The sequence below is a fragment of the Podarcis bocagei genome, assembly GCF_964188305.1.
Source record: "Podarcis bocagei genome assembly, chromosome: 15".
Classification (NCBI taxonomy): Eukaryota; Metazoa; Chordata; class Lepidosauria; order Squamata; family Lacertidae; genus Podarcis; species Podarcis bocagei.
In genome coordinates, this window is record NC_138141.1 from 21,035,327 (window position 1) to 21,061,589 (window position 26,263).

General features: G+C 46.2%; 1 protein-coding gene across 4 annotated transcripts in view; it reads left to right on the forward strand.

Moving 5' to 3' along the window:
- Window positions 1-26,263, forward strand: part of LOC308574584 (alpha-1,2-mannosyltransferase ALG9-like) — a 32,957-nt gene that overhangs the window by 4,996 nt on the left and 1,698 nt on the right. For 2 of the 4 annotated variants that reach the window (XM_081172566.1, XM_081172567.1), the window contains one exon: window positions 538-1,908. In XM_081172566.1, coding sequence (XP_081028692.1) covers window positions 538-1,723 — 1,186 coding nt within the window. In that variant the 3' untranslated portion in view covers window positions 1,724-1,908. Of the gene's footprint in view, window positions 1-537; window positions 1,909-4,687; window positions 4,963-6,397; window positions 6,537-6,849; window positions 6,985-7,635; window positions 7,707-8,748; window positions 8,838-10,328; window positions 10,465-11,501; window positions 11,590-12,352; window positions 12,459-16,341; window positions 16,465-19,030; window positions 19,186-19,854; window positions 19,985-20,921; window positions 21,070-23,403; window positions 23,534-24,277; window positions 24,409-26,263 lie in introns of those variants that run through there. The other 2 variants (XM_081172568.1, XM_081172569.1) reach the window with 2 other exon arrangements.

The window sequence follows — 26,263 nt, forward strand, 5'->3', positions numbered from 1 at the left end:
CAGTTGATAACTGGAAAATTCAGCAGGCATCCTATTTTCTTAGCCCTGGGTGATCTTTAGAACAGTCCTCACGAGGTTAATTTTGATACAAGTTCCATTGACTTGTATTTCCTTCTGGGTAGGTATGGTTGGCATTACAGTCTAATCTTAATCTAAAGTTTGTAATGTATAAAATATATTGTGGTTTAATGGTTGTTTGCTGAATCCAAATCCTGGGGAAAGCTGCATTCAAATTCTGCTTCATGGGATCTCTTTGTAGCTTTGAACTACTAGAGACACGATATCCTGCTGCCGTTACTGCTGGAAGGGGGCGCCAGCTGTCAAAAGACAAATAGTCCTGTCTGTCTTGGATCATCTGGAGGAAATATTTGCTGCCAGATGGTCTTCCCACCTGCAAAACGCACTAAGCATCATATAGCTCCTTTGTACATTTTGGCGCTACATGAACAGAGTGCTGTTCTTTAAAATATAAAATCCAATTTTAATGACTTGCCTAAGAATATTGCTTTCTGTTGTTTTCCCCCTGTTTTTAAATAGGGGTTTCCTGGATACAAATTCGGAACATCCTATAAGAACAATAAACGAAAAGCTCACTGATGAGCTTGGCAAGTCTTTCCCAGTTCAGAAAGTGAGTGCTTCTCTTTCCTTGATGTTCCAAGATTGTCACAGCTCTTCTTCCACTCTGGATGCCACTTGGATGGTTCCTGCTGCCCAAAGTAACCCAAAAGCCAAGTCTGTGGTTAATAAAGCTGCAGCGGATACAGAGGCCTTTGCCTTTCCTTCTGGCTTTCCTGCCTGGGATGATACAGATCTGGGTGGCAACTTGATCAGCTGGGAAAGAGATTGGATCTTTGGACATTATTGTCTCCGACCTTCCCTTCTTGTTTCTCTTCACAGAACTGTACAAGACAGAGAGCTTCCTCTGGGGACTTTCCTGGTCCTCAGCGGGCTGGCATTTAGGAAATGCAAGCTCTCTGCTCATGCTCTGCCCATTTTTCATGAGTCCGTTTTTATCTGTGTGGTTAATAAGGGCACAGAAGAAGAGTGTAGCCAGCTCCTCGCAGAAAACCTTACAAGTACTTTATGTGCTCTGCTCCAGCCTTCAGGCTTCAAGCTAGACTGTACAGCGGACAAGCCAAAGACACAGCTAAATACTTTTGCGAATCCTGAACTTCAGCTCCTTAAATCAAAGTACTTTTTCAGTGTGACCCCTGACACTTCTGACCCAGACCCAAATAAACTTTGTGTAGGGACCGTAAGTACAACGCCGTGGCAGCCTACAAGCATTGATCGAGAGATTGTTTGTGCTTCGCTGAACCTTGATCTTCTGGCCATGCATGTATGTGAAATCTTTGACTGGCGCATGCTCTGGACTTCTGACGAGCGCTTCCTAAATCAGTTTGCAGGAGGGCATTTAGGTCCGTTCAAGAGCTTTTCCCTCTACCCGGTCTCCTACGTTCATGACGTCAGCTTCTGGGTTCCAAAACCAGAAGAGTTTAATGAGACCCAGCTCCATGCCATTGCTAGGTGTGTGTCTTCTGAATCAGTGGTGTCTATCCAACTGCTCGACAGCTTTCAGCACCCAGGCACAGGGCAAACTAGCCTCTGCTACAGGATCACTTACCAGTCTTGTGACAAAGCACTCAGTCGCCAGCAGGTGGCAATGATGCAGATGAACCTTAGGAAAGAAATACAGCGCTGTCTGCATGTGACTCTTAGGTAGTTCTTTATTATTCTGTGCAGACAGGTTTTGTTGGACTCCATAATTCAAATTAACTGTGTGTGTTAACATCAGGCCAACTGTAGCAAGCCTTTTATAAAGGCTGGGTGGGCTTGAAGGTGGTGCATATACCACCTTTTTCTATTTTCCTATTTAAGGCAATAAAGTCAAACACTTTATAAACCTTGTTTAACTCCTGTCACTCTCAGTGAGGTCTTTTTGGAAGAGGTTATTAATTGCAGGCCAATGTAATTGTATCTAGCTCCCGTTCAAAAGCTTATGAAGGCTGCAGCTGGTCAGAGAAAATAATACAAGGCAGTTTAATTGAGTGCCACCCACTCTTCTTTTGCTTATTTGGAATGGCATAAATGGAAACGCTGGAGATGTAACTGCAAGGTACATAGGGTTAAGCTATGGGGGCCAGATCCGGCCCAATCTTCTTCTAAATCCGGCCCTCAGACAGTCTAGGAATCAGTGTGTTTTTACATGGGTAGAATGTGTTCTTTTATTTAAAATGCATCTCTGGGTTATTTGTGGGGCATAGGAATTCATTCATTTTTATTATTTCCCCCAATATATAGTCCCGTCCCCCCCAGGGTCTGAGGGACAGTGGACCGGCCCCTCGCTGAAAAAGTTTGCTGACCCCTGGTTAAGCTGTTCAGTTTGTGTATCCGAAGAGGTATATATTTCTGAAGTGGAATTCCTGCAAAGTCTTTAGGATAAACTATGCAATTTGAAAAAGAAGAAGTTACATTTCAGTTCTGCTACCCTGCAGACAGGCTCATGGTAATGCACACAATTCAACCATCACAACAACCTGGCTAGGCTGAGAGATGGTAACTGGCCTAAGTTCACTTAGCAAGGCTTGTGGCTGAGCCGGGGACTTTACCTTGGCCTCCCTCATCTGAGTCCAAAGTGCTGACTGCTACATTAACAACAGCTTCTATATAGGAACTTCTACTACAATCCAGGCAAGCAAGAAGCAGGATCAGAGTTCAAGGGCACATTTCACCCAGGCAAAAACACTCAAGGAGGGTGCAAAGCAGGAGTGGAGAGGGGTGTGGACTGGGGAGGGTCCCATGGGCCAGGTAGAGAGGCCTGGAGGGCCACATTTGGCCCAAAGGCCTGAGGTTTCCCAACCTTGCTGTGCAATGTCACCATGTTGACTCAGCCATGCCCACATCTTTAGGTGGTGGAATGCAAAGAGTATGAGTAACAAAATGCCAACATATTTATAATCAGGTCTGGCAAAGACCTAAATCAGCAAGTGGTGTTTCTTATTTTTAGAGAGGATTGCCACAGTTGTTTCTTTGGTTAAAATAAGAGACTGTTACAGAATCCTGAGCCTTTGAGTCTGCTAAGCTTCTGCAGGATAGCTGGAAGAAGGGAGAATGGTCTTATGCCAGCCAAACCCTAACTAATCCAATCAGTCTGGACGCTCACAAGCTTGGATGAGCTCAGGTCCTATTTAAAACCAATGCAGTCACTTCTCTGCTACCCTGCTTCATATTGGCACACTTGGTGCACAGTGATGTACTTGTTGGTGAATTCAAGATGCACATAACAGTGATATTTACTGCCAATGTTGTAATACTAAACAGATAATAAGCCCCACTGAATGCGACCAAGTAAACAGGCATAGCGTTGTTGCAAGCTTATAAAGACTCATAAGCTCCATTACATTCAGAGGGGCTTGTGAATAAATACATAGGAACAGCGTGATGCACTTTTCAGCAAACATGCATGAAAGATGGAGACAAATTCTATCCCCCCCCCCCTTGTTCATTGGTTTGCTTCAAGTGGAGTGTGGAAAACTTTTGAATGCAGTAAGAGCAAAATCATGTAATGATGGCTGGTATGCAAGATCCAGATAAAATTTAGGCAATGCAAACCACCCTGACTGAGTCGTGGTAATCTACTGAAAAGCAAGTCTCGTTCCAATAAATGGGTCTTGCTTGCATGTACGTAGAATCTCAGCCACAGACTCACTCTTGGCACAAAATAAATTGTAAGGCACACACTGGCTGTTAATTTAAAAAAGGCACAGGAGGGTAGGGAGGTTAGTGAGGTAAGTATTAGTCCTGAACACATTTTACTCAGCAGTAAATCCTACATACTTTGGGCATGCAATTCTAGGATTTATCTGCCAGTGCTGAGTGGGGAGAGATAATGAATGTATTTGTGCAACTGCAGCACACTGTAAAACGCCCATCTTGTGCTCAAGTTGCCAGCTGTGTGCGCACATCTGCAATCTTCAATTATTTACCTGGAAGCAGTTTTTACTTCAATAAATACATACTTCTGTGAAAACATGTCCAGGAAAGCAAGGGCACCCTAAAGGTGAGGCATTTCCCTTGCAGGCATTGAGGGTGTGAGGCTGAGTACACCCCATACATTTAAAGCACATCCAAAGCACGTTTCCCTCTCAAAGAATTCTGGGCACTGTAGTTTACCACTCCCTGAATTGCCATTTCCATCAATCCATAACCAACTACAGTGTTCATAATTCTTTGAGGGCGAAGCTGTGCTTTGAATGTACTTCAAAGGTACAGCTGTAAGCGGCCTGAGAGAGAAGGGAGCAAGCCATGGCATGCACCACGTGGAAAACCTGAGCAGCCACCCACAGCAGTGCCCTACTTGGTGAGTTAGTGGAATTCTGGATTTTGCTGCTAAAGACAGAAGGGGTCATATTTTTGAATACTTCTTCCCGTTCACATTTATATATGTATATAAAAAGCCCGCATCCCTGCAAGGAGAAAACTAGCGCATCAGCGACAGGCTCAACATTTCACTGCTAACTGATGACATACAAGGGATAATAAACAACATGAAAGGGCACGTTCAAAAGCGGCCCTCCCACTTGGAAAGTGAAGTGGTAGAGTCTGAGAATGCATAAGGTAACAGCTGCGGCTCCCTTCTGTAGACTCTTCTCGCCCTGCGAGAGGGAGAGACACGTTTTCCTAGTGGCCACCGGCGCCCCAGCAGGGAAAGAGACTGCGCTTGCGCGTGTCTGTTTGCCCGGACCCATCATGGCGGCCGCCACCTTCAGCTCTGACGTGTCCCTCCCTTGACTGCCGAGAGGAGCCTGCCGTCGAGGCCGTTCTCGTGCCCACACTCGGCATGGCGGCCAAGGGGCCCCGGCAGCGGCCTCGAGGGGGAGGTGGGGATGCGGCAGCGGCGGCTGCCGTTTCCCGCCAGCGAGAAGAAGCGCCCCCGCCGGCCACTGAGGAGACCAAAGCCGAGTAGGTGGCAGATAATGGGGTGGGGCGAGCGAGGAGGATATGGGGGGGGGCTGCCATTAGGTGGTGACTTGGAGGCACGAAGACACTTTATAGGGGGGAGGGTTGCCTGAGGTAAATGGGGTCCCCTCGAGGAATTTGAGGGAGGGTCAAATAGGGAAGTCTCTTTTCGAGGTGGACTCGTGGGGGTGGGTTCTGTGGCGCCTGAATTACTAGGGCCTTCCTGACTTTTTAATTTTTATTTTATGGGGGCATTGGGCTGAGGGAAGCTTCCTTAAGAGTCGGGCTCGAAGGGTCATGAGCTGTGGGGGCTTTGGAAATGGAATTTTGGAATTCTCTTTTTGTTTTGGTTGTTGGATGATTGTAAATTTCAAAATTTGGAAAAATTAAATGAATTTGAAAATTTGAAGAAGAAAAAAAGGAAGTGGAGCAGGGGTGGGAGACACTTGACTGGTTTTAGGCTTTGTAAAATGCTGTGTTGCATCATGGATATAAGCCATGTTGAGATACAGATTGTTGCTTGGAATTAGAAGGACTCCCACAAAAAAATGCACCTCTCAGAATCGTGTAATGCCCTCCATTGAATCTCTGTCCACCACTGTCATATTGCACACACATAAACAAACACATCCCTCAATCCTGTAGGAGACATGAAGCAGACTTGAGGACATTGTCCAGAGGATAGAGTCTCCCTATTATTTGTAACTCCCTCACCCTATTCAGCTGCCTCCCTGCACTGCAAAAACCAAACCACACATGTCCCATAACAGCATCATATAAATAGACAGGGTCAGTAGTATTCACACACACAGACACAGGAAGAGCTTTGTGGGACTCTCCCCAATTCTATGGAGACTGCATCAAGACCAATAGGATGTGTTGCTGTTCTCCCCACATATAAATGGGATGTTTCATGGGGGATTCTGAAGCAGAGAGACACACTTTTTTTCTTTCTCATGCCACAGGCTCCCATTTGGGTGTGTGTAGCTTTGCATTCTTGTACATAGTTTCTTGAACTGAAGGCAGGATACTGCCCCAAAGCAAGAAACTAACGCAGTTCTTTTTCCTGCCAGCAGCAATGCAAGAAGGTATTTAGAAAGGAACCTTTAGCAACCCTTGGGGTGGACATGACATCCCTTCTTGATTATAGGCCAACCAAAGTTTGGGCCGATCAGTATTTTGTCAGAAGAAGAATCTGCACTCACTGATCAGTGTGCAAATCAGTGAGAATTGATCAGCGATTGTCTCCACAGTGAGAATTTTTAGATGTATGCAGTATTTCTGGGTGTTTAAAAATGCTTCATTTTAAAACCTGGAATGATTCCCTGAGCACCCTTCCCTTTTCTCAGCTTCAATCACCTTGCCACTTCGGTCTAATCCCCTCACCTTATCATCCACTCATGGGGCTAACACCTGCCTTTTTTTGGCTCTCCCCTAGGTCGTCTGGGAGCAAAGCAGGACATGTCTGGGCCCCTGAAGGATCTACAGCTTTCAAGTGTCTAATCTCAGCCAGGTTCTGTGCTGCACTGTTGAGTAACATCGCCGACTGCGATGAGACATTTAACTACTGGGAACCTGTGAGTGACGTTCGTGTCTGTGAAATACCTTGTTGGGGTGTAAAGGGGGTACATGTTCAACCCAAATCCTTAATCACTCCTGAATTGAGTAGTAGTGGTATCCAGGGTATACCCTGTGGTTTGTTGTGATGCAGGATCACGATCCTGCAGGTTCATGTTTCCTAAGGGTGACACTGCAAATCCTTTGCTCTTCCTCTTAATCTTTTGCCCATAACTGGCTTAGCTTTTAGCATTGTGTGTGTGTGTGTGCGCGCATCTTACTAAAGTGAGAATTGGAACACCTTCTGACTTGATTTTGTAACACGTCCTACAGATGCACTACCTCGTTTATGGTAAAGGCTTCCAGACATGGGAATACTCTCCTGTCTATGCCATCCGCTCCTACGCATACCTGTGGCTCCATGCCTTACCAGCTTTGTTCCACGCCAGAGTTCTGCAAACAAACAAGGTAATGTGCATACTTCAGGAGTCAGGAATCCCAGGCCCAGGGCCAAATGCAGCCCTCTCTGTCTGGCCCTTGCTATCACCCAAGGCCACACACCCTCACCAGCCCTATGTCATACCCTCTTTGAATGTTTTTGCCTGCCTGGAATGTGTCACTGAACTTAACTAATGCCTCTTGATTGTGTGGAAACTAGCTTAGAATACAAAGACATTGCTCTGTCCGCCTCTGCCATCACCTACCACTAGTATGTGATGCCTAGAAAGTTGCTCAGATGGTTGGGTAGCCCTCAGTCTGAAATATATTCCCCTCCCCCCATGACATACCTTGACTTCATCTATGTGTTGGGTGCTCTATCCATGGCTCACCCAAGCTTCCCCTCTCCCCAACCTTCTTCCCTCCCTTCTGCTAACATGGACTCCTGTATCCTTGGTGCAGTGTGGGACACCCAGTTTGCACATTGTAAAGGGTCTGCCCACAGTTTCCTGGAGTCAAAAACAGCCTAACATTCTATGTGTTAATCAATTATCCCTTGCTTTCTTTTTAAGTCTGGGCAAGTCCATCTTGGTGAAAGCTCTGGCTTTCTGAGTCCTGGGCAGGGGTGTGTGAGTTTGACTCTATGTCTGCAAGCATTATAATTGTAATTCTTCATCCTAGGTTCTCATCTTCTACTTCTTGCGCTGTCTTCTGGCCTTCCTGAGTTGTGTTTGCGAGCTTTACTTTTATAAGTGAGTACAGAAAGTGCTTCCTCTATTACCATTGTGAATGCTATGACCATTGACACAGCTGTCACTGAATGGGAATTTGCCAGTTCATCATATAAGAAATGCGCCTTGATAAACTACTGGGCAAGTACATTTCTAGAGATCTTGGTCTTGTTTTCTATGTGCATATCTTACATTGTAAGCCACCTTAAGGATCTGATTCAGTTAGAAATCCTAAGAGCTGGAGCAATTTTGTAGGTTGGCCTAGGATATAAATCAGTATTAAACTGTCAGATGAGACAGTCTTACCATTGAGCTGCCATTCAGCAATGTTATCTGTACAAAACCTGCTTCTGGTATCCCTCAGCACACCAGTCTCAACTGGCATGTAGTTGGGAGACTCCAGCAAAAAGGCATAAGGGGGCAGAGGTGGTAGCGATTGAATGGAGAAGTTCAGAAAACCTATTGAGAAGGACATATAAAACCTGGTACTATGTATGCTGGTAGCTGGATTCATAGTGCAGAACTGGCCAGAGGTCATGTTGGTACCTTAGGGATGCCCATAAGGTGTTAACATGTAAAGCTGTGTTGTATTCATCATTTATTTATTGTAAGATATTTATATACTACTTTTCTGGCAAACCTCACCAAGTGGTTAACATGGAAAAGGTTAAAACAGTATGCATCAATTAAAACTACATAATTAAACAGCCAAGACAAGCTACAAAGGGTGGAGAAGCTTTCTGCAAAATATATTTTCTTTCAGAGCAAGGTGGCTGCTTTAGTTGAGGGAGACGCTACCTCGTCTGGAGCTAGTCTTTGGCCTGTTTAGCCCACTCCTGGATCTTTCCCAGCCCAGACTCCTAAGCCCCTCTTTTAGCTGCATAAAACACACCTCTGCTTTGTCACTAAGTTACGTGATCCATCTGAAAACATAGCTGCCTGATTCTGAGCCATGTCTTTGGTCCATATTGTTGTCTGCTGTGCTCGCAAGTTCTTGGCTTTTGCAGGTCATGGGACTTTTTGTGCACTGGAACTGTGCTTATTTTACCTTCTACTTCCCCAGGGCCGTGTGCAAGAAATTTGGGTTGCATGTGAGTCGTCTCATGCTGGCTTTCTTGGTACTCAGCACTGGGATGTTCTGCTCAGCGGCTGGTGAGTTAAGAAGTGAATTGCTTGAGAGTTAGGAACCGATTTCATATTGACTTTTGATGGGCAAGGATATTCTCCTGCAGAATTTGCATTTTTGGGTAGAGATGGGTAAGAGGTTGCATGAGAGGTGGAAATTATATGGTCTGTATCGGCAAATCTTTCCTCCTCTCTTTTTCCAGCTCCCTGTATGCTGTTTGAATGAGTCACCTAACATTCACATATACCAGAGCTTTCAAAACTGTGCAACACATTAGTGTGTCGGCTATAGTGTGTAGGTGTGTTGTGTGAACACATCCTGCACTCCTCCCAGGCCTGGATAGGGATAGTTTAACCTCTGGTTTTCTAGTAAAACTGAATTACGGTTTTGCGAAATGATGCATATCTAAAAAGTGTGTCACCAACATGAAAAGATTCAGGTAGGTAGCCGTGTTGGTCTGACGCAGTCAAAGTAAAAAATAAAAAATAAAAAAATAATTGTCCAGTAGCACCTTATAGACCAACTAAGTTTGTTCTGGTATAAGCTTTCGTGTGCATGCACTCTTCTTCAGATACACAGACACACACTTTAGACTTCAGACACACTTCTGAAGAAGTGTGCAGGCACACGAAAGCTTAGTTGATCTTATAAGGTGCTACTGGACAATTATTTATTTATATTTTTCCCCCAACATGAAAAGTTTGGAAAGCTCTGGCATATACTTTTCAATCTTTTCTTCATACCAATGGGGGCTAGAAACTTGTAACAAAAATAAATACTGAGATGTTCAGGATTCTGAAAAGGACATTGTATTTTGCACTAGTTAGTCAGTGCAGACTTTTGTGCATCCAGATTCTGTGGAATTAGCAATGCATAAGGACTGTTTCTGGTTTTAAGATCAGTAGAATCAGAACATGAAAGGCATTCACTTTGCTTACTGCAAGAGTCCTCACTATTTGTTGGAGAACTTAGCCTGGATCCTCAGGTGTAACTGGAGTAAGGGACTTCCCTTGCTCCCTGAGCCCCCTGCATCTTGGCATAAAAAGAGACCATCTGTTGCAGAGTATTTCCAGAGATGAAGAATGAGCCTCCAGTTAGCAAGAGGTTGCTTAAGAATCACCTTTTCCAGCAGAAGGATTCCAAGGGCTGTGTTGGTTCATATGTAACCTCAAGCACCCCCACCCCTGCCAATCTGCTTTACATTGTGTACAGCCCCTGATCCATCTAGCCTAGTACTGTCTACTCTGACTTGCAGCAACCTGGGCAGAGAGGGTTATTTTCCCTCTTCCAATCTGATAGTTTTAACTGGAGACTGAACCTGGAACCTTCTGCATTCAAAGCAGATGCTCTCCCATTGAGCTACAGTTCCTTTCCTATGTCACGTGTTCTTAGGTTTGTGCTGAGAAAATCTCCTGCTGACAAGGAGTCCTGAAATGACCCCAAGTCATCTGTGGGGTTCTGAATGCTTTCTGCTTTCTCCCAGACCCTGATTCCTTTTTGCTTCTTTTGCTTTTCAGCCTTCCTCCCCAGCAGCTTCTGCATGTACAGCACAGTAATAGCAATGACGGGGTGGTACATGGATAAAATCTCTCTGGCGGTCCTGGGCGTGGCTGCAGGAGCCATTGTGGGCTGGCCTTTCAGTGCAGCACTTGGGTAAGCAAAAGGGAGCGGGGAACGTGGACGCATTCAGGGACAGGTAGCTCTAGGTGGGCCCTAGCCAGCTGCAAGGGCAACGATGTCTCTCCAAGACTGATCAGTTTCACTGTTGTCCTCAGGCTATTATAGCTCTGTGCACAGGGCTGCAATATTTGACTTGCTTGGGATTGTAGCTGTGCAATTGTTGTTCCTTGAAGTGTTCCTTGAAATGTTGTGTTTTGGAACCTGGTTGTTTTGCATTGCATTCAGGTGCTGTGACACTCAGCTATTGAAAACTCTTTAATTAACTTCCTAGGCCTCAAGGTGGCTAGAGGAAAGTTTCAGAAATATGTGGGAGGTACCATCAAAATTAGCGAGAGCTTCCATTCGTTAAGAGTAAAACTGGAAGCATTCATCTATTATTGCAACTGGAATTGTTGAAGTTAAGAAATTATATCACCATGTGATTTATAAAATTCTGAGCAGAGAACTTTGCATACTGCCATCACAAGTGATACCTTAAGTCACTGCTTTGTAGGCACTAAGTTGGTTTCTGTAGCAGTAGTGCTTCCCTAGAAAAGAGAGAGGAGAGATAACAGGTAGCTCTTATCCTGCTATGTTCACCATGGAAAGGGGATTCCCTCTGTCACTCCAAAAGGATTGCTGTAACTTACCTCTCTCCGCTCTTTGCACCCCTCCCTTTTTTGTCCTGTATTTCCAAAGTTATCCAGCCAAATCGTTCCAAACTATGCTTTTTCTATCTCTGTTCCTTTTGCTGCTCTGTGTTCCAGTGCTATTTATCTATTCCCATGATTCATAAATGTCACTCCCTACTCCCTCTGCTGTTCTTAGGAAAAAAATGAATTCCTTTGCATCCTTGATTAATTTAGAAACAGGATTATATTCAAAGGTAGGTGGGTGGGGCTCCACATAGTTGGTTTGGGGGGGGGGCTTGGAGAGGGGGAGGGCTAGGGTGAGTGTGCAAGGGTCAGCTGATAAATGTTTTTAAACATCCAAGTTGAGATGGGAATATTTTTGGCATCTCCTTTTGCCAGGCTTCCTATTGCCCTGGACTTCCTCATCCTGAAAAGAAGGTGGAGAAGCTTCCTGAGGTGGTTTCTGGTCGCACTAGTGGTGTTTCTGGTGAGTTTCTCAAGTTAATTGTGGAGAAATAACTCAGAGGGGAGTGTTGTATAATGGGAACTGAGTGCCAGGTTCTTCCAAAGGGGTTACTGAGGAGGAGGGGTCTCTTTTGCACTTCTGACCCCCCCACTCTTCCTTCCAAAGGAGTATTCTGCCAGTGAAGTCATGTGGGCATATCCCATTGTTTTCTGCATGGCTTTCTGGACAGGAAGGTATTTTCTCTATGGCTAGAAGAGGCACCCTGGGAAGGAGCAGTAACGTTCATGTCTCCTCCCATATTGTGGCATCTTCACAGTGTGCGTTTCCAGCAGATCTCCCTTGACAGCAGTAGATAATGCTGTTGGCTGTGGGAGGGCAACAAAACTGCAATGCCCTTACATCAGTCGTTATTAACCTGTGGGTCCCCAGATATTGTTGGACTACAACTCCCATCATCCTGAGCTCTGGCCTTGCTAGCTAGGGGTGATGGGAGTTGTAGTCTAACAACATCTGGGGACCCACAGGTTGAGAAAGGCTGCCTTACATTATGGTAGAAGTGATAACTACGACGGTTTTTTGGCGGGGGGGTATATATGCGCACACACACCTGATGGGAGGATGCTTTGTTCAGTGTCAGCCTTGCATTTGCATCAGCCTGTAGTTCTTGTGCCCTAAGTTCTGGTCAGCACCGCTGTTTCACTTGGTTTCCAAACGTGGGAAACGCAAGTGCTGTCCTGGAATTGAGATAATCTAGAAACAGCTGTGTTCTTTTTGTTGAATGAAGGTGCCCCTGGTGGCTGTTGACAGTTATCACTATGGGAAGCTTGTGATTACTCCTCTCAACATTGTCTTGTACAACGTCTTCACACCACACGGACCAGATCTTTATGGTGAGTCCACACCTGTAGGACATACGTAAATATTTTGGGGCGCTAGGTAGGGACCACAAAAGCTAAGGTGTGATAATGGTGCACAGTTTTGTGGGTTGTTCCCAGAGTGGCCCTGTTTGCAGAGCTTCCTCTAACAGCCATACGTACCGTGAAACACTTGGGTTGTGCAGGCCCCAGCAGCCTCTCCGAAGGAATCCGGGAGCAAACCTCTTAGATTCAATGTTGCTTTACTCAAGTCCTTAAAATCGCAGCTACTTCAAGCAGACTGCATGAGTCGCTGATAGTCTTGCGGCCTCTGAGGGATCAAGGGACACCTGAACTTGATCTTAGTTTGACACTTCTTAACTTAATCTGAAGCATAAGAAGAGATGCTTTACCTTGGTAAAGAGATGCACCACCTGCAGACTTGAAATGGGATTTCTGCCATGCAGACAGCTGGTCTCATTGAAATGTACAGTGGGGAAGCAGGCAGGCAGTATGTAGTTATGAGAATTTGTATGTAGTTATGTAGTTATTTGTATGTAGTTATTTGTATGTAGTTATTTGTATGTAGTTTGTATGTAGTTATGGGAATTTATGGGAACTATAGGGGTTTTGGTGAGTCTAACCTTCTCTGAAACTGCTGGTGAATAAGTCCAAAATGAGGACATTTACGCAGTGGGTTGGGAAGCAAATTTAGTTTCCTGTGAGATGTTTCAGCTGAGTTGGTTACTGCCTTCATTTATTCCTTTATAAGGACCCGTCTTACATTGGGGTCATACTTTTGGGGTTCAGATAGCTCCATACTGGCTACTCTGTACTGACAGTGGTTATCCCAGGTCTTGGAGGTGTTCCCCAGACTCTGAGTGGGAGGCAATGATGTATGTAAGACTGCAGCTTCTGGCTCTGTGGCTGTGGCTGTAACAGCAGCTTGATCTTTGTCCTTCTGTGAGTCCTTCATCTCTGCACAATGATTCCAGACACACATCACTGTTGGACCTCGGAGCCTCTTCTCTCTGTCACTGTATTGAGCCTGACCTTTACACATTTCATGCATGAGCATGAGCTGGCTCTGTTGTCCTCAGGGGACCAGTGAATTCTGAAGTGTCTTACTCAGAATGACGCTTATGTAACATCTTCATGCTAATGAGAGAGCTGCTTTAATACTGTCTCGCCTGGAAACACGATGAAGAGCAGAATGCCGTGTGCGTTTAGACAGTGTCACTGAGGCACACACTCAAGGATGACTCAAGGTTGGATGTGTCTGGATGGATTTTGTTTGTTTGTTCTGACTTTGAAGTAAGATTCCGTGTTTGTCTCATCCATCTGGGTTCAATGCTCAGGCATGGAATCTGGCATTTTAATTTTTGTTTTTAAAAAGCAAGTTTCTAGATCTCATGGCTGCTGCTAAATGTTTGCAAGGGGAAACAAAACAAGGCTTGAAAGAGGACTTCTGATGGTCAGAAAAAGAACACTTTTTTCCTTTTCCTGTAATTATTCCTCAGGGCTGGAATTTATATTTGTCACCCAGGCTGTGAAAAATGCGACACCAGCACCTTGGAATTTGGGATATGTTGCTGTCATCTGTTCTTGCTGCCCATAAACCTCATCACCATGCTCTTGTTTTGATCCAGTACATGCAACCCCTTATTATCCACTGTCACATTGCAGAATCCTGAACTGGTTTAATGCATCATACTTTCTACTTCCAAGATAAGATTAAAGGGTTTTAGCCAATGCCCATGACGGGGTGAGCTCCCGTTGCTTGGTCCCTGCTCCTGCCAACCTAGCAGTTCGAAAGCACATCAAAGTGCAAGTAGATAAATAGGTACCTCTCCAGCGGGAAAGTAAACGGCATTTCCATGCGCTGCTCTGGTTCGCCAGAAGCGGCTTAGTCATGCTGGCCACATGACCCGGAAGCTGTACGCCGGCTCCCTCGGCCAATAAAGCAAGATGAGCGCTGCAACCCCAGAGTCAGTCACGACTGGACCTAATGGTCAGGGGTCCCTGTACCTTTACCTTAGTCTTACTCAGAGTAGACATGGCTAACATAGGCCCAATGTGGATCAGATATAAATTTTGAAGAGAAGCAGAAACATAGCAATTGACAGAGGAGAGGAAAATGGAGACAAGGAAGTAAGAGAAGAATGTAATCTTGGGTTTAGTTTCAGGAAGCAATGAGGACTAAAGTGAGTGTGACCTTGGCTCTTTGCATTACTGGAGTGCTTCTTAGCTTCCATGCTTTGATACTGCTTGATAATGTGCATAGCAGTGGCAATGCTCTTACCTTGTGCTGGAACAGTATTGGGTAACGTGGTGGCCATATTGGTCTAAAACTTAACAAGCCCCACTCCAAAGATACAAAAGCTCATAGCAATTTGCTACTGAAGAAGCCCCCCAGGAGACGAAAGCAAGGCAAAGACACACAATGTCATCCTTTTTACTTTTGTCTCTACTAGGCGGCAGGTGGTACTGGCCTCTGTTCCTAGAGAATGTTCACCCGCAAGTTCAGAAACCCCCGCAAATAGATGACTGTCTTGCTGGCCTTTGGGCTGTTGACTTTGCTCTGTTGGGGATCATGACTTCCCCAAATACACATTGGCCTAGGAAGGGTGAAGAAAACCCCATTTTCCCTCCAGCAACCTTCTGCACCTCTTTAAAGGGGGGGCTGCCCTTGTTCTTGAGAGAGCCATGGGTCTTAAAGGAGAAGAAGAGATCAGCTGAAGTAAGTCGGGAAGGTTGTCTGCTTCACAGGACTGTCTGCAGCCAGCTGCTGGATGAATCGTTCTAAATTGAGGTGGAACCGCGATGTCTTTTGTTCCTTGCGTGCTTTTTATAGCTCCACTACGCAATGCAGCGTTACCCCAGAACTATTCTAATCCCTTGAATCTCCTGTGCCTCTGCCAAGCCTTCTAAATTGGGAAAGCACCTTTGCTAAAGAATTCAAGGGGTGGAGGAAGAGAAAGAAGAACCGTTTGTTCTTTGCCATGGCAGGTGGGGGGAAGGTCAGCTGCCTTGGAATTGCTGAGGACCCCAAGAGCAAGGCACCCTTTCCCCTTTCTGCATGACTCTGTGTGACAGCCTTCCCCAAACTAGTGCCCTCCAGATGTTTTGAAGAACAACTCCCATCAGCCCCAACCGGCATGGCTGTTGCAGTTTGAAGCATCCAGAGGGCACCATGTATGTGAAGAAAAAGGAGCAATGATAAATAACTACAGCCAGCATGTTACAGGACATATTAACCTGGTCTGAGGAAAAAATAATAATTGGACTCTTGCTAGATACCATACCTGGTTGAAATCTGCAGATTGCCAGTTGTCATTTCAGGTGTTGCTGAGCAAGGAGCCTGTGTTTACTATGGGTTGTCGTCCCCCCCCCCCCCTTAAAAGTGAGCTGCAGTTCATCCCTGCTCTCTTGACAAACATCTCTGTCCGATATGAAAGTTCACACCTGAACGTCACATTTACATCTTAGGTGAACACTTAAAACAAGCAAATAAGCAAGAAGCTTAAAAAATAAAAAGTAATGTTTGAGGAGGATATAATGGCTATTGGTTTTGATGACTATAGGAAGCCACCAATTCTAGAGGCAGTATATCTTGAAATAACGGGTGCTGGGGAGGAACCATGGGGGAAAGTTGCGGCATTCAGGCCCAGCATGTGGGATTCCCAGAGGCATCTGCTGGACCTTTTGGCTAGAGGGCTGTTCTTTATGTTCTGGAGAGGCCTGAGGAATTGCTGGGTCCAGAACTTTACTATTGCCCTGGAGAGTCTCTGTCTCAAGTGATAGGCCCTGACTGCAGAAGGGCATCACGAGCCCTCTTCAGGAGTCTGTATGGAAATATTACACCTTTGCAACATCCCCCCCCCCTCCCAATTTTCTCTTCTCTCTTTGCCTCCCTTAGGTACAGAGCCCTGGTCTTTCTACTTCATAAATGGCTTTCTGAACTTCAACGTGGCCTTTGTGCTGGCACTCCTGGCCTTACCTCTGACCTCCCTCATGGAAAGTCTGCTGCAGAAATTTCATGGTGAGTGCTGCGGTGTGTTTTTGGGAGCTCAGCTAGAAGCTATGGTATGACTGTCAGGCGACAGCTTGCTTGCAAGCGCAACTTCATTTGGTGGAATTGGCCAAATCCTTCCTGACTGCAAGTGTTCAGAGCAGCCACAGAAGGACAGGGCAGTCAGGGAACCTCAGGCGGAATTTCGTGTGCCGAGAACCTGCTATTACCCGCCACAAAAAATTGAAGTAGGATTCTAGCCCTTATGACCGCCAGAAAAGCATTAGAAGTTTGAGGTGGCTTTTGCTGGAATCCTGGAAGTCCAAGTGGAGCTTGAGCAGGACTTTCCAAAGGCTGAGGAGCAGGAACTTTGATGTCTGCCTGCAACTCCTTGTATCTTCTTCTCTGGCTAGTGCTGGTGGCTGTTACTCACCTTGGAAGCTTTTTGTTAAATTTAAAAGCAGAGTATAAGTACTTAACAGGAATAAAGTGTGCCTTGCATATGCAACCTCACTGCTTTCTGTTTTCTTCTCCCCCCTTTCTGAAATTCTTGTTCTGTAACTCAGTGGCTGTGTGCGATCAAAGGGCACCAGTTCTCCAATCAGGACTGCTTTTTTAAAATAGCATCAAGCCTGCCTCCACAACCCCTGCCTGGTCCCCTACTGCCCTGACGCCTCAGAAATGTTTATTTTATTTTATTTTTTTAAAAAATTTCTTTGCTAGCTGCAGGCTTGCTTATCCAATATTTATAGAAGTTAAACAACTTGCAAATGGCAGCAGCCCAGCTTTGCCACAGGGCAGACACGCAAGTTCCTTCTTTGCACATTTTAGCTTTGAGAAACACCACAAGGATAGAGGAACTTGAAACATCCCCCAGCCTGGTTTTCCACAGGGGTGGGCTGGCTTCACACTGCTGTGGCCCAATGTATTTATTTGTTACTAGCATCCCTGGAGGTCACTGATGTGAATGAATTTTTTAAAGTGGGAGCATATACTTCGGATCTCTAAATAGTTAAGGCGTAACTTGTTCCTGCTAGGTGTTCCTGAGAAGGCTCGCTTGCTTAATAGCACAAGAAGTGCTATTCTGGATCAGACCAAGCTCTGAAAAACTCCAGCATTCTTTGTTTTGAAACAAACAAACAAAAAAATCCCAGAAACTAGTGGGGCACTGGGGAGGGGGTGTCTGCCAGATACTGACCAGTGGTCCACTGGTGGGCCATGTTTGTCTTTCTGTCTTGCCCATCTCTGAAATGAAGGCTTGTACATCCAGGGATGTCCACTAGAGTGCACTAAATGCTCATGTTCTGCAAAGGGCGCCGCATGCACTGTGGGAAACATAAAGGCCTCTTGCCAGCCAAGCCCAGTAGTGGAGGCTGCTGTAACTACCCATTTCATGCCTTTCTGCTTAGCAGATTGTGTCCCGAAGCGGGGGGGGGGGGTCCTTCACTTGCACGCCTTGTTCTCACGGGCTTTGTGAAGCGCTGTTCAATCCTGATTTGCTTTAACACCCTAAGCTTTTCCTGTTGGGGGCAATTCAGGATTTTGACATATATTGAGCTGCCTCTGCAGCCCTTGCAAATTGAAGTAATTGCTGTTACTTCCAAATAAATGACTTCCTGCTTCATTCGAGGGGAGACAAGGGAGGTGGTGCCTTGGTTTTGTTTTCCTTCAAGAGAGAGAATGTGCGTTCAGAGTTCTTGGTGTACTCTGTTGCTGCCGTAACAAAGCGTTGGAGGTTTTAGACGTGCCTGCCCCTAAGCAAGCACATTTTTCTTTCAACATCTTAGGCTCCTTAGAATTCCCCTTTGGATGAACTTCTACAACACCTAGCAGGTAGCTGGTAAATCAAAGACTGTTCTCGTTTTTCCTATCGCTCTGCCTGGGGGAAAGTATTTATTTGTGAAATTTGAGGTATATGCATTAATCATATACCTTTGCCCAAGATCGGGTGGCTTTGAGATGTATTTAGTAGCTGTGTACCAGGCACTTTCACTGGCACTGAGGGGAAATGGCAGAAGCCCCTGTACCTATGTAGCTCAGGGTTCACATTGGAGCTCCATAAAGCAAGCTTCATAAAGCTGGGTCATGCCTGATGATAAGGATGCAAGAGGGGCATTGCTGGATTAGGCCAAGGGTTTCCTTAGCCCAGTTTTCCCTTTCTAGCAGCAGCCAGATGGATGCTCACAAACAGAGCATGAAGGAGTGATCCTACCCTGTCAGTGGTGGTCTTCAGAGTTAACAGTGCCTTCATGTGTGACTGTGCATACCTCTAAAGCACATTCATTATTTCCCTAAAAGAATTATGGGCACCCTCCCAGAGTTACAATTCCCAGCAACCCTTAGCATATTACATTTCCCAGAATTCTTTGAGGGAGAAAACATTCATCAAATGTGCTTTAAAGGCATAGTGTGTACACAGCCTATGAAGCCCGCATCAGATTTCCCCACCCAAAAGCCCAACAGAGAGCTGAAATAAACAGCAAAGTGCTGCATTCCAAGATAAGGGTGTGGTGGGGTCCTGATCCAAATGCCTTGGTTGTCCTTGAGCCTCTCCCTTCCTGGAACTAACCCCCCCTTTTTTCTTTTTTTCTTCCAGTTCAGAATCTGGGACGGCCTTACTGGCTGACGCTTTCTCCCATGTACATCTGGATCCTGATTTTCTTCAGCCAGCCTCACAAAGAAGAGAGGTTTCTGTATCCCATCTACCCCCTCATTTGCCTATGTGGTGCTGTAGGACTCTCTGCCCTTCAGGTGTGTTTGGGGGTGGCGATGGCTGAGTGTGGGTGCAGGTGGAGAGGGCCCACACCTAAGCAAAGCCATGTTCATGCTAGGTGGTTCCCCCTTCACCGCATTGCGTTGAGTTCCCAACTTGACGCACGAGCTTTCCATGTAGCCTCAAGAGTTGGCATGAAGCAATAGTAAAAGAGAGAGAGAGAGAGAGATTTACAGGAATCTGTGCTATCCAGGAACACACAAGGAGCTTTTTTCTTCCTGTGGTCCCAGCCGCAAACAGGAGTCCTGGACTGGGAGCTCTCAAAATTGGTCTGAGGTTGTGCCAAAAAAAAAGTATAAAAGTGGGCAGCTGGCACCAAAATAAGTCCACACTGTTGTCTCCCAGTGATGCTCCAGTGCGGCCTTTGCCAACCCAGTACCCTCCAGATGTTTTGAGCCACAACTCCTTCAGCCCCAGTGGCCAGGGATGATGGCAGCATCTGGAGAGCGCCAGCTGCACCATCCCATTCCGCTTTGTATTTCCCGAACTTGTGCAGAAATATAATCTTATGGAAAGGCTGTTAGAGGTTTCTTTGCAGCAGCCACCCTCTTCCTCCACTGGGTTATTGAAATGAGCTCTATTCCTCCCTCCCCTTGTTGTAGTCTAAATGACATTCATATTTTGCTTTTCTCTCTCCCTTTCCTCAGAAATGTTACCACTTCATATTTCAACGTTACCGCCTGGAGCACTACACGGTCTCTTCAAACTGGCTGGCCCTGGGGACCATCTTTGTCTTTGGGCTCCTGTCCTTGTCGCGCTCCGTAGCTTTGTTCAGAGGTTGGTTCTGGAGAGGCTGCCCTGCCGCTTATTAGTCCCAGGTGGACAAACAAACAGCGTAATGCATTTCAGGGGTAGCTTACTCCTCCCTTATCCAGAAACCATGGAGCAGGAGACACCTGACCATCAGCATGCCATCTGCGGAGAATGGCATTCTTGGTAGCTGAATCACAACTTTGGAATTCCCATTTGCCAAAGTCTGAGCCTAGCCATCTTTTGGGAGTCTTTCAGGCCTTTTGGTCTGTGCTGGTGGTTAATATTGGTGGTAGCCATGAGATTTTAACAACTCTTTTGATTCTTTCTCTCCTGCCCCTTTTGCTTCTCTCCTGATTTAAGGATACTGTGTTCTACCCAGAGCCTTTGGGATTTAATGTAAAATCCTTCAGATGTGTTCTGAAATTGGGTAGCTAACCTAGGATGCTTAGCAAAGCACATGCAGGAGCCCCTTTTAAAGTTAAGAGACCTTATCATAAGAGCTTCTGTGGCATAGTGGCTAAGAAACTGAGGAAGTCCCTGGTTTAGATATTGTCTCTGGCATTTCAAGTAAGACTGGGAGAGTCTTGACTTCTGACTGAATGTTGGAGAGCCACTGCTGGTCGGAGCCTGTTGGACTCCGACTCCCATCAGCCCCAGTCACATTACCAATGGTCAGAGATGCTGGGTGACGTAGTCCAATATTTGGAGTTCCAGGGGTTTTCTATCCCTAGTTGATAAGAAGCTGAGCAATATGGGCCAGTGGCTTGGCTCCTTACAAGGCATTTTCGAAAGTGTAAATTTCTGGTTCACTTTGTTAAGTGCAAGGGAAGGGCATTTTCACAGTTCATCATAGCTCAGGGAAGCTCAGGCTGACTTGAAGAGGTTCCTAAAATTGTTTAGGCACAAAGGCACAGCCAAATCTTCTTCCTTTTTTTTCACTTGCAGTGTCTCTTCCTCTTAGGTTACCATGGGCCCCTTGACCTGTACCCAGAATTCCACAGAATCGCCACTGATCCCACAATCCACACTGTGCCAGAGGGGAGGCCGGTTCACGTATGTGTGGGGAAGGAATGGTACCGTTTCCCCAGCAGCTTCCTCCTGCCAGATAAGTAAGTCAAGACACAAACAGGGTTTATCCCACAAGGATGCAGGTGCTGTTCGTCACCCTAGATAACCAATTTGTGCATAGACCAGGAGTAAATACTTGGGTGGACCGGTGTCCATGCTACCTGCTCACATTGTCAGCCTTCCAGGTCATTTATGCCCCGTCGTCCTCCAAAAGCGCATGAGGTGGCTTATACAAAATTAATGCAGCACAAGATAAAAGTAAAACCTAAAAACAAGAGAAAATGCTGCTTAGAAACAAAAACAAACTAACTAGCCAAACCAGCAGCAGTTAAAAACAAACAAGCAGCAGTTTCCCCTCTGAATTCCAGGTGCTGGGAATCGCAGGAGGGGAGAATGCTGCTGCTATGCTCATGTCTTGCTTGAGAGTTTCCCATGGGGATCTGGTTGGTCACTGGACTAGATCTGTGTCCTAATACAGCAGAACTCTTTTTACATTCTCAGTTTTCAAAGTAGATCACACAGCAACAGAAGACTGAGGACCATGGAACAATGTCCTCCTCTGGCTCCCAGGTTTGCCAGCTTTTAACTAAGGTTGCCTCTTAACCAAGATTTGAAACCAGGATCTGCTGCTGTTTTCCATAGTTTGAGAAAGAACCTCATTAGAAGCTGCAATGGCCAAGTTCCCCCAGGCTCACTGATGGTGATGAGAACTGGGTTGCTTTTGGCCACTGCAGGAATCAAAGGAAGGTGTTGAGGCCGGTGAGATGGAGAGAGTATCTGGACATTGTGACATAAACACTGGGCAGTGTTGTGTTGTGTTGTGTTGTGTTGTGTTGTGTTGAGGTTGCAATTTTGATGTGTTTTTGGTTTATTGACAGGTTTAATTTTTCGAATGTTTCATTTTATTTTTTTACTAATATATTTATTGCTCAATTCTTTTTGTAAACGCTTTGAGCATGTTTGTTTGTTACAATCAAGCAGTAAATAAATTTATGAAACAAGTAATTTTGCAGGACTGCAGCAAAAAAAAATGCAGAATGTGGAATTGGGAGCAGAATTCAGTTTCCTATAAAACCCACTTCAGGATTAAAAAACCCCACAAAGCAAGGTTTCTAGGTCTCATGGCTGCCGATAATACAAAGGGGACAGGAGCTTCTGTGAGCTGCTTGTTCCCCCCCTCATCTGCATCCATTATGCAAATAATTGCAGGAAATGACTTTTTAAAAGATGAGACATGATTCAGATTTGCTCAGGTAGTGCAGATGGCCAAATCCAGCTCCTACAGTAATGTACTTTGGTTTGGCTGAAGACAGAATTTCAAGTGGGATTTTTTTGGCTGGGTGTGTTGTGTGTGCTACTGATTAGGACAGCTTTGCGTTTAGCTTTTCGTGGTGACACTGATGCTCCCGTCAGGCTGCGCTTATGCCTGCGCCTTCAGCTTCAAATCGAGGCAGCTTTGCCTGCACAGACGTTACTGTAGCTGTAAATTCAAGGGTTTAATAACCTAACGGTACCTAGACCATAATGCGCCAGATGGATATCTCTCTCCCCCCCCCCCCACCTTTAAAAAAAGAGAGAAAGAGAATGAGGCATTAAATCCCAACACCGTCACAAGGGATTGATGATTAAGAGGAACAAAACTCGCCCAAGACTACGTCAAAACTGCTGCAGCGTTGCAAGAGCTGGGATTAGCTCTGGCCTTGCCAGTGATTAGGGCTCAGGCAGCAGCCAAGGGCTGTGTTCTTGGAGTCACTGGAGCATGAGTTAAGGAGCATCAAGGACAAAAAGGCTTTCTGGATCTCCTGCCCCACTGAAGCACCTTCTGCCAGGGTTGCTCTGACCCTGTTACAGCAGACGGGCTCCGAATGATACCTGAGCTGCAAACTTTCTTGGCGCTTGTAGGCAAAATGTGAATTTAGCAAGGCTTTGTACCTACAGGAGCCTGTTTGTTTTCCTCTTTTCCTGACTCTGGCCTTTGTTCTCTTTGCACTCTCAGGAGTGCTGCACGTTTCCCCCTATCACTGCCCCCCTCCAATGGCCTGTCACAACTGTAGCATTCCATTTCCCCATGGTCTGCAGCCCTCTGATGAGGGAAGCCCCTAGAATATGTAACATGAAGAGCAGTTAATGATAATGGGACTGTGAACATGCACACACACACCCCACTCCCAAATCCTGATTCACCCATGAAGGAATCACAGGCATGTCCTCATCCTGTGGCCTGCAGATTACGGTGAGCTGTTCTGTAGCGGACAGCTGGCAACCCCAAGCTGTGTTCACAGCCTTTGCCTTGCTGGGTTATTGCTGTGGCATTTTACTTGCAAGTTAAAAGCCCACAGGGTTTAATATCACCCCCTCCCTCTTACTCCCTGCAGTTGGCAGCTTCAGTTCATTCCATCAGAGTTCAGGGGCCAGTTGCCAAAACCATTTGCCAAGGGACCAATGGCCACTCGCATCATTCCAACAGACATGAACGACCAAAACCAGGAAGAGCCCTCCAGATACGTAAGTGACATCTTCTCTCTCTCTCTCTCTCTCTGGTACCTTGGACAGGACACGCTTGCTGTGCCCAATGGGAAACAGCACTCTTGATTTCTTTCAGGGCAGAACTTCTCTTTGGCATGTGGGGGATTCCTACGTACCTGTTTAAACCTAAGCGACCATAGCTGGGGGGGCCCATTGCATTTGGACAAAGCTGTTTCCATGATAAGTGCCTGGACACTCAAGTTTGTTGTTGTTGTTTTTTTAAGTAGCTTCTGTCACCAAGTTGTCACAGGATGCAAGCAGAATAGATACACCCAGGTCCTAAAAACATAAACTCTTATGCACAGTACAACCTGTGGCCCAAATGTGCATATGTGAGACAGCTGTAATGGAGAAAAGCATCCCAATTGTTGTTCTTGTACAGTGGTACCTCGGGTTAAGTACTTAATTTGTTCCGGAGGTCCGTACTTAACCTGAAACTGTTCTTAACCTGAAGCACCACTTTAGCTAATGGGGTCTCCTCCTGCTGCTGCGCCGCCGGAGCCTGATTTCTGTTCTCATCCTGAAGCAAAGTTCTTAACCTGAAGCAATATTTCTGGGTTAGCGGAGTATGTAACCTGAAGCGTATGTAACCTGAGGTACCACTGTACTGATGAGACAGGCAAGGAGATGTTGTCCCTGCAAAGAGCAGGAGTCCTGATGCTGTGTGAGCTGCATCCCTGTAGGAGATGGGAACCAACCCAAAATGTCCTCTCTCCCTTCCAGTTTGACATTTCCAAATGCCATTACCTGGTGGATTTAGACACTGCAACCGAAGCACCCAGGGAGCCACGGTATGCAGCCAACAGGGAAGAATGGATCAGTATCGCTTACAAGCCTTTCCTGGATAGTTCAAGGTAAGATGCTGAAAAGCACAAGGGGAAAAGGAGGGCTATAGGGGGCGTATTCTGCCTAGTTGGGGATCTCTGCAAAACTCAATTAGGGAACTTGTATCTTTTGGGAGGGCGGGGATGGAAAAGTCGTTACCTGAAAAAGGGAGCAGTAGCCATGTGTGCACGCTCTTAACCTGCACTGGCAAACTGCACCTGCTCTGTCTGCTTCTTATGACGGTGATGTTTGGAATGGCAACAGCCTGCACTGCTGGTGGATTTTCAACAAAGTTTCCTTTTGGGATGACTTGGCTCAGGGTTTGAGTCATGCTAGAGGTTGAGAAGGAAGGAATTCCCCCCCAGCAGGGAGGACTGTTGGCAGCCAGCAGCACTCTTCTTCCTTCCTTCCCCCCTTTCCCTTGCAAGTGAGTTGTAGACTGCTAAAAAGATTACTGAGGTGTGAAGTTAATCACATCCCCTCACTTCTAAATTTGCATTTCCCCTGTGTCACCTTCTTCCTCCTCTCGGCAACTGTTCTGGCTGAAGTTTTGCTCCCAAGTCTACTGGTCCCGGGGGGGGGGGGGGCTCACCTTTCAGGAAAGATCTGCCAGCCTCATGAGACACTGAGGGTGGGATTTTGGGTCCCGTGCAATCCACTTCCTCTTCCCCTTCCAGCCTCACGTTGACGGCTGCGACATGTCTGGCTCCTCCGAAGTGTTCACCAGCTGTCTGGCTTCCCCAGCACTCCCCACGCTTTTCTCTTTATATATTTTAAAAGATAAGAGCATGATCGAGAATTGTTATTTTAAAAAAACAAATAAAAAGCTTGATGAGTGGGTGGATGGGAAGCCAGCTCTGCGAGAATTTCCCCAAGGAAGGTGGCAGTGGGAGATGTGTTAATAGGTTACCAGCTTGCTGGAGAATCTCAATTGGCAGCTCGGGGGGGGGGGGGTGGCAGGAGGAGGTGTAGCTGACTGTGCTGGCGACCCAGAGAGGCAGCATCCAAAGCAGCTGCTTCCATCCTTGGCCACTTCTGCAGATACTGAATCTGAAGAAATTACATTGTGTTAAATATTCCATAGCTTGTGCAGCCTGGCAATAATTCTGTGTGTGATGAAGTGGTATTTTTCACTGTAGTTTGGCTTATTCACTTGCAAAACATATAGAAATGCATTGACAGTGAGACAAATATCTCCAGTGCTTTAGTTTCTGAAAAGATATCTCACCTTAAGTCTGCCCTCCTCACCTTGGGAAACCCTTTCCTCAAATGTCAGACGTGTTTGTTCTGCAGTACGTGTTCTGCATACGCTCAGAGGAAGTGTCACTTTCATTATTTTATATGTTCCAAAGGGAAAGGGGGGCTTAAAAACTGAAAAGTTACTGGGGCTCAGTCCTGGCATATGTTTAATTCCTAAATATTCTAAGCAGCAAGCATGAATTGAAACCCTGAGCCCTTTCCACTCCTTCCTTTTTATGGGAACCTGGTGGAAGACCCTCCGTTGACTTGCCTGTAGCAGTGACAGCTGGTTCCTGCTTGCTCCTGGTTCAGAGGGAGGAAGAGCGAGAGCCGGGGGCCTGCTGGATTTTGGCAGCCTCTAGATCTGGCAGCTGCTCCGTCGATCCAAACATAGCGGTTCCAAAAAGAGAGAGTGGCGGGTGTGCGCAGGGGAATGGATCTGTTAATAGCTATTGGCTGTTTTCAGAGACTGGAATTTGACCGAGGAGATGGGGAGAGGGGAGGTCACGTGGCTGCTTGCAAACGGACTCGAACCTCTGGCTGGCTGCCCCTCTCTCAGCCCGGCTGACCTCCACTGCAGCGCAGCCAGCTGCCTAACTCCTGAACCCTCAAGGGGAGAATGTGGACTAACAACTGTCTGTTTCT